An 8649-nucleotide genomic window follows, 5' to 3' on the forward strand; every position below is an offset into this window, starting at 1 on the left:
CCCCCCCCCCCCATTACTGTACGTAATTTTTAGTCTCCAGAAACATTTTGCTAGTTATCGCTAGTAGAATTAGGGAGTGGCCGAGGACTCAATTTTCAAAATTTCCTGATTTTTCCTTGACTAAATTTTAATTTTCTTTGATCATTAATATTCAACTACTAGCATTTTAGTCGTGTAATACTTTTAATTGGAGACCTTTATAAACAGGATAAAGCCTATTTAAAATACCAATTAAAAATTTTCAAATTTATTAATTTATTTTAAACAAAAAAAATCTTTTTTCATACATAAAAAATGGCTTTTTAACAACTTATTTGGATTTGCAAACAAAATAATTAAATTCTTTACATCATAGTTGAATTTTTAACCTACAAAGGTAAACTTCCAACAAAAAAGTACCAAAAAAATTTTAAACCTAAAACACGAATTTTCAAGAAAGATAGATTTTTTACTCAAAGAAGAAATAAAAGTTTCTCGAACTTGTTGAACCATCAAGCCGAAGAATTAATTTTCTGTTCAAAAATTGAGTTTTCAAACAATAAAAATGACTTCAGAGAAAAATTAATTTTCGACGAAACTAATCTATTATCACTCAACAAAAATAGAATTTCAAACCGAGGAAATTATTTTATTTAAACAAAAAAGGGAAGATTTTCAACTAAAAAGTTCAACCTTCAAAAAATAAAACTGAAAATAAGGCTAAAACTAAATGAAGGGTAACTAAACTGTAAATTCTCAACAACATAGTTCAATTTTCAGCAAAAAATATTAATTTTTAGTAAAAATATAGGTCTTAAAGAAAACGATATCTTAACAAAATTATTCAACCAAATCTTTCAAACAAAATAGTTGAATACTCAAGCAAAGAAGATTTTTTAAATAGGAAGTCCGATTTTTATTTTTTAAAAAATCAAATTTCTACTAAAAAAGATGAATTTTCAAATCAAAAAGGTACAACTTCAAACAAAAATAGCTAAAGTTTCTGCGAAAAAATTAAATTTCATTCCAAAAAGAAGAATTTTTAACCAAAAAGGTTGACGTTTAAACAAAATTTTAGGATTCTTTGCCCAATAGTTGCATCTTTATCCATAAAAGATGAAGTTTCTCTAAAAAAAGATGAATTTTTATTAACATTTTTTTTAAGTAGTTGAATTTTCATTTAAAAAAATTCCAGTTAACTTTAAAAGATTAGAATATGATTTTTTTAAACATAAAATAGGTTTCTAGGGGAAAAAAACACAAATTTTCAATGAAAAAAGACGAATTTTTCTAACCAAAAAGGATAAATTAAAAAGAAAATAGATGAATTCTCTACCATATAGGTGCATTTTCATCTAAGAAAGATGAAATTTGTACTGAACCAGATGATTTTTTAATAAAAAGCGACCAATTTTTTTTTAAGTTCAACTTTCATCCAGAAAAGATTTCAGTTCATATTTAACATAAAAATATTAATTTTAAACAAAAAGTAAATTTTTTAAACAAAAAATAGTTAAAATTTCAACAAAATATTAGAATTTTCTATTAAAAAATATGACTAGTTAACAAAATATTTTAATTATCAACCAAACAGTTACATCTTATCCAAGAAATATGAATTTTTTTTTTAAAGAAGATGATTTTCGATTAACAAAAAACTTTCAACAAAATAGTTTAAATTTCATCCAGTAAAGATTTCACTTCTCTTTTCAACACTAAAATAATAAATTTAAACAAAAAGTAAATTTTTTTGCGAAATAGTTAAATTTTCAACAAAATAGTAGAACTTTTAACCAAAAAGTATGACTTTTCAACTAAATTGTTGTATTTTCAACCAAACTCTTATATTTTGATCCAAGAAAGATGAAAATTCTATTAAAACAAATGAATTTTTAAATATAAAAGACACATTTGTAAAAAAAGTTGAATTTTCATCCCAAAATATTTTAATTGATTTTGCAACACAAATATACAAGTTTTAAACAAAAAGTAATTTTTCTAGAAAATAATTGAATTTTGAACAAAATAGTTTCATTTTGATCCAAGAAAGATGCAATTTTTCTACTAAAAAAGATGAGCTTTAAAATCAAATTGACAAATCAGAACAAATAGTTTTTATCCAAAAAAAGATTTCAATTGACTTATCAGCAACAAAATATAGATTAAAAAACATGGTTAATATTTTACAAAGAGTTGAATTTTGAACCCAAAAAGACAAATTTTTCACAAAACAGTTAATTTTGCAACCAAAATAGATAAAATAATAAAATTAAAAAATAAGAAATAATAATAAAATAACAAAATTTATAACTAAGAAGATAATCTTCAGGAGAAAGTTTTTCCCTTCCTCTGATGAAATTCATCATTTTATACTTTCAGGTGACGCCAACTTTATGATGAAATTTAACTTATATTAATTAATTTTCTATTAAAGCCTTTAAATTATTTATATGTTTTTTAGTCTGTGAAAAATAGTAGACCAAAGGGAGAACGAAAAAAAAATTATAAGAATCGAAATTAAATAAACTATTTTGAATATTTGCGTGGATTCCAATTTTTTGTAGAAATGGGGAGATTTTCTTACCCTTGAAGAAGATAAAGTCTGTAACAGGCGTTCTTATCTTCACGGCAAAGCACGACATTGCTCAGATTCTTCGGAGCTTCTTCGATTCCACGAGCCTGCAGATTTTTCATGGCGTTCACGAATTGCAGAAGAACGAAGCAACAATCTTTCGTTGTTCCCTCGTCTTTAGTATCTTTCGTCATGACAGAAAACGAATGGATAGTGTTCACTTGCAATCGTGGCAAAACCGAAATAGTGGCTGTTGAATAAGAAAATAAAATTAAAATTACTTTTTTGAAAAATTAATTTTTCTCGACATATTTGAATTATTTGCGCTGGCCCATAATTATTAGTCCAGAAAATAGTTATTTTCGAGAATTGTGCTTGAAATTATGAAAATTAGTGATTTTGTTTTTTAGTTTAAGTCTCTAAATACATACTTCACACTCTTTCTCCTATTTTCGAATTTATCCCATTTTTAAAAAACAAATTCCTCGCGTTTTTAGGAATTTCCCCTTTTATCATTGTTTTGATAAAATTCGAACTGAAAGTTCTTAACTGAAAAGTCTACTATTTCATTTTTGGTTCAGAATTAATTTATTTTTATTAAAAATCCAATTAGTTGTTTAAATATTGAACTATTTTGTTGAAAATGATTTTTTTTACTGAAAATTTAACTAATTCATTTTTGGCTGAAAATTAATCTGTTTTGGTTGAGGATTTAACTATTTTATTAAAAATTTACCTTTTTTGTTTCAGTTCACCTGTTTTTGATTTTAAATAAAAACTTTCTTTGGTTTAAATATCAATTATTACATTTTTCATTAAAAATTCATCTTCTTCGCTTGACAATTCAACTACTTTGTTGAAAGTTGAACTATTTTGTTGTATGTTTTTTTTTTTCAATTAATATTTTTATCTGAAAATTTAACTATTTTATTTTTGGTTGGATTTTTATTGTTTTTCGTTAGAAATTAAACTATTAATTTTTTTAATGAGAATTAATGTTTTTTGGTTGGAAATTTAAACACTTGATCCCAAGTCTGACTCCTTTGTTAAACATTCAATTAATTGGTTAAAGATTAACTATTTTGTTGGAAATTGTTTTATTTTTTGTTAAGAATTAACTTTCTTAAATGAAAATTAAACTAATCCATTTTTGGTTGAAAATGAATTTTTTTGGTTCAGGATTTAACTATTTTATTTTTAAAATCGCCTTTATTTGTTGAATTCAGCTGTTTTTGATTAAAAATAAGAATCTTCAGCTGAAATATCAACTTTTAAATTTCTCATTAATAATCAATTTACTTTGGTTAAAAACTTACATACTTCTTTGAAAGTGAAACTAGTTTTAAAAATTTTTTTATTGTTTAAAGATTTAATTTTGTTTTAAATATCATTTTCTTAACAGGAAATTTAACGATTCTAATTTTGGCTGAAAATGGATCGCTTTTAGATAAATATGTAATATTTAGTTCAACATTGAACTACAATGTTAATTAATATTTTTTTGTGGATAAGATTTGACTGTTTTATTTAAAATTCGTTCTTTTTTTTGTTGAAAAGTATTATTTAAGAAAATGAGAATTTAAATCATTAAACTGGTTGAAAAATTATTCACAAATTTAGCTGTACATGGGTTTTCTTTGGTAGAAAACAAATCTTTTTAATTAAAAATTTTAGTGCTTGAATGAATGTTGAAACATGTTGTACAAAAAATTTTTATTAGTTTAAGATCCATCTCTTTGGTTGAAAAATTAAATATTATATTAAAAATTCGTTTTTTTCCTGATGTAAAAAATGCTATTATTTACATTAAAAATTAAACTATTTGGTTGAAAATTACCTTTTTGATTAAAAATTCGTATCTGCGGTTTGAAAATTCAGCTGTTTACGACAGAATTCACTTTTTTCTTGGAAATTCATCCCTTTGCTTAGAAATTTATACTATCCTATTGTAAATGCAAATGTTGTTTGATAATTAATTTTGTTATTGTTGAAACTTCAACTATTTTATTAGAAATTCATCTTATAGCCGTTTGAAAATTCCACTATATGATAAAAAATTAAACTATGTAATTGACAATTTAATTATTATGTTGAAAATGAAAATAATTTCTAAAAAAAAGTCACTTTTTGTTTAATAATTCAACTGCTCTGTTTAAAATTCGTTTTTTTTGGATTGAAAATTCATCTTTTTTTGTAGAAAATTCAACTATTTTGTTAAAAACGCAACGTATTTTGATTTGAAATCTTAATAAACGTTTTGTATCGAAATAAAAAAAATTGACTTAAAAAAGGTGTGTGAGAGAAAATTAAATTTTTTGTTTATTATTTAGTCATCTGATCACGCAAATCTTTTCTTTACTGTAAATGAAGTTAATCACAAAGAGATATTCCATTATAATATTTCCATAATTTTTTAGTTTTACTTTCTTGAATTTATTTATATTTAGTCTATTGTATTAAAAGCATTAGCTAAAATAAATCTTAATGAATGTTTAACAAGTATTTGTACAAGAATTTAATTTAAAATTATATTATTTAAATTTTAAAAAATTAATATTAAATCAAAGTAACCTTCTCGATCTTTCTTATCTTTACGAAGCGAATTGCGTTTATTTGTGTCTCACCCATATATAATAAATTTGGAAACGATTTCTTTTCACGACCTTAATTAAAGCAACTTTAGAGATAAAAATACATACCTTCGACATTTTTTCTACCATTACACTCTCTCTTTTTGGCCAATTCTTGTGGGACACTGTCCATAAACTCAACTATAGGTGCAAGGTAGAATTCCTTCCGTGAAACGTGCGTGGTTGGATCGAAAGTTATGCAGATAGTGAGATTCTGATCGTTCCAAATTGCAGAATAGAATATTCTTCTTCCAACAAGAACAGATGACGCGGAATCCAATGTAAAATCACTTAATCGTAGATTTGCGTTCTTCAAGCCACGCAGTCCAAGTGAGATAGGTGAAACTAAATTCAGCTAAAAAATCAAGAAAATCCTGTCATTTTCCTACCTAAATCTTCATAATAATTTAAGAAAAAAATTATCTTAATCTCCCATCTTCTACAGGTATTCAAAAAATGTTTCTTTTCATTCAAATTTTGAGACTAAAGCCCTCAAGAATCTACAATTTTAAATTGGTGGTATTCAAGACTGAAGTGGAAAATAAAGGATTCAAACTTCGAGGTGGATTAATTCTAGATTTGAAAGAATTTAAATTTTATAATTTAAGCATTTAAATTTTAACAATTGAAGACTTTTTCAAAAAGGGGCCCAACTGATAAAATAAAAATTTTAAGAGAAATAAAAAAAGGAAGATACATATAATTAGTATATAATAATTATATAGATAATTTAAAATTAATTTAGACGCCTCAGTATCGTTTTTACTGAATTAAATAATTTATTTTCAATCAAAATTGAATCCAGGTCCAATTTATTTCAATGGGCTCATATATTTCGTTCTTTAAAATTTTCAAAATTGGAGCATGTTAAAATTAAAACCTCAATTTAAATGTTTTGAAAACGTTTTTACTAATGTAAAACGTTGAATTAAAGTTCATAAAAGTTAAAAAAAAATTAAAATTCGAATCCATTGAGATTAGACAATGAATAACTTTTTAAAATTTGTACTTTCAACGTAGAAGTTCTCTTAAACAATGTTTAATTATAGGATTGTAAATTTAAATAATTTCAGTACTGGACCGAATCCATTTCAAATCATACGGGATTCTAACACTTAAAATCGCAAAATATCTTGGGACAAAATATGTTGATTTTAAAAGAAATTAGGCGATACTTATTTTTTCGATTTGCAACAAAAAAAATTTTAAGAAGTTATGCGTATTTAAATTTTGTGCTTTCTGTTTAAAAAAAAAACCGAAAATTTCTTCTGGAAATGTCTATAACTTTTCACACAATTACAATATTTATCGTTTTCTTTTTTATTTTGATAGCTTTTCTTCTTTCGTAAATTGAACAAAAATTTTTAAAAATGTTTGAAGTTAACAAAAATGGCCGCAAGTTTTATGAAAGAACTAAAAATCGTTTTTCTGAAACAACTAAAACAATCTATTGTCTCAAAAAACCGAGGCTTATATTTTTTACCATTTTTTGTACTTTAATAGGAAAGATATCTTGTTAGTTTCATGCTGGCTAAATAGCTTTCGTGGCCAGGAGAATTTTTTTTCATACAATCGAATTTTCTGCTTTTTCTCGCATACAATTAAAGACGCGACAACATTTTTGAATAAAAGTGTGCACTTCTATCAAACTTCTATAAAAAACGCCTCTTGTTGTTTTGCGATATCTTTAATCGTTAACGATAAAAATTCAAAAAGTACATTTTTAGGGAAAAAATTGTTATCTAGAAAGTATTTTTTCATATTTTTAAAATTTGACGAAATAAGTAAAAAAGATTTTCTGGAAAACAACACCTTCTTATTTATTTTTTTATTTTCGCTAATAGAAGAATGCATCTTATCCGCATTATTATGGGCTGAACCATTTTTCAGACTGGGAGATTTTTTTTCCTGAAAATGTAATTTTTGAATTTTTCTCGTACATGGCGAAAAAGAACAAAAATTGCAAAAAATATAAGGTTGGGATTTTTGATCAAATCGAATTTCAATTTTTTTAAACGGCTGCTATTTTTATAAATTCTAAACATTTTTTTTTTAATTTTCGGCGGTTTACAAAAGAAGGCAATAAATGCTTTTAGGATAAAAAAGAAAATGATAATTATATCAATTAGGTTAAAAGGTATAAGAGTTTTTTTTAAAAGTCGGGTTTTTTAAAAACGGACCGTAAAAATCAAATACGCATAACTTATTAGATTTTTTGCAAATCGGAATAATAGGTATCGTCTAATTTCCTCTGGAAAACAAGATATTTCTTCCCCGATAAAATAAATGAATTAGTTTATTTAAAAGTCTATTAATTTAAAATTCAAAATTTTAAATTGAATTACATTGGATTACAAAAAAAATTTCTTCGACTTTTTTCAAATGCGTATTTACCTCAATTTCAAGCCTAGAAGAATGAAAAGTTTTTAAGTTATGGCTCCTAAAGTTTAATAGTGTCAGAATATAATATTCAAAATTCGCAAGTAAGGCCATGTGAAGGGTGGCTCACGTGACCAGATTTCTTTCTACCTTATCCTCACTTTTTTTATTTCGTAACTTATATTCACACGAAGTGCCGCATCGAGATGAAAATTTAGGATAATAAATAAGAAGCACTAAGAAAGGTGGGTCTGTTCCTAAATTTGAATGACTATGAAAAAAAGCACCAAAAAAATATTCACAACAAAAGCTTTTTTCATAATTATACAAATTCAGGACCAGGCCCACCATTCTTAGTGCTTCTTGTTTAGTATCAAAAATTTTTAACTCGATGTGGCATTTCGTGTGATAATAAGTTGGGAAATAAAAAATGTGGCGGCAAGGTAGGAATCTAACCACGTGACCCACTCATCACATAGCCTTAATACTGATACGTATTTCACATTGAATTATTTCACTACTTACATTTTTTAATTTTTAGTTTTTTCGCCTTAAACAAACAATATTTTTTCATTTTTTTTCTTCAAATTCACGGTCTAAAAATAAAGTTATTCTAAACGTGGATATTAAAAGCCGAATTAGAAGTATTTCAGAAATGTTAGAACTTACAAAATTGCACTTGAAAATTAAGCTTTTGAAAAAGAAGTAAAAAAGAAAATAACATTTTTAACTCGATATTCTGCAATAATTTTACATTAGAATCATAATAATCTTGTTCTGTAAATTTGTATGCAAACATGTTTTTCAACGCAATATTTAACAAAGCTCTTTGCTCATGTCATCATTAATAAAAATAGCCATTTAGTACAATTACTTAACTCAAATTAATATCAACAGTTACGAAATGCTAAACGATCCTCGCTAAAAAATGCATAAAAAGCACATAGCATGAAATAGTGGCAAAATGATATAATAAAGAAAGTGAAGAACAAGTGGAGTGGCTTTTTAGAAGTAACATCTGTAATGGACTATTCCTGTTTTCATATCAAGAACTGAATAATTATCTAAAACGGCAATCATCTCGAATTA

At 25.1% G+C, this 8649-nt stretch overlaps 1 protein-coding gene across 4 annotated transcripts in view; it reads right to left on the bottom strand.

Annotated features, from left to right (window-relative positions):
* The window catches only part of LOC117168421, a 230340-nt gene that overhangs the window by 5194 nt on the left and 216497 nt on the right, over nucleotides 1-8649 (bottom strand). For all 4 annotated transcript variants that reach the window (XM_033354058.1, XM_033354055.1, XM_033354056.1 and 1 more), the window contains 2 exons: nucleotides 5251-5536; nucleotides 2564-2801 (listed from right to left, as the gene is read on the bottom strand). In XM_033354058.1, the coding sequence (XP_033209949.1) occupies nucleotides 2564-2801; nucleotides 5251-5536 (524 nt within the window). The remainder of the gene's footprint in view (nucleotides 1-2563; nucleotides 2802-5250; nucleotides 5537-8649) is intronic.

The sequence above is a fragment of the Belonocnema kinseyi genome, chromosome 2 (genome assembly GCF_010883055.1).
Source record: "Belonocnema kinseyi isolate 2016_QV_RU_SX_M_011 chromosome 2, B_treatae_v1, whole genome shotgun sequence".
NCBI classification, from domain to species: domain Eukaryota; kingdom Metazoa; phylum Arthropoda; class Insecta; order Hymenoptera; family Cynipidae; genus Belonocnema; species Belonocnema kinseyi.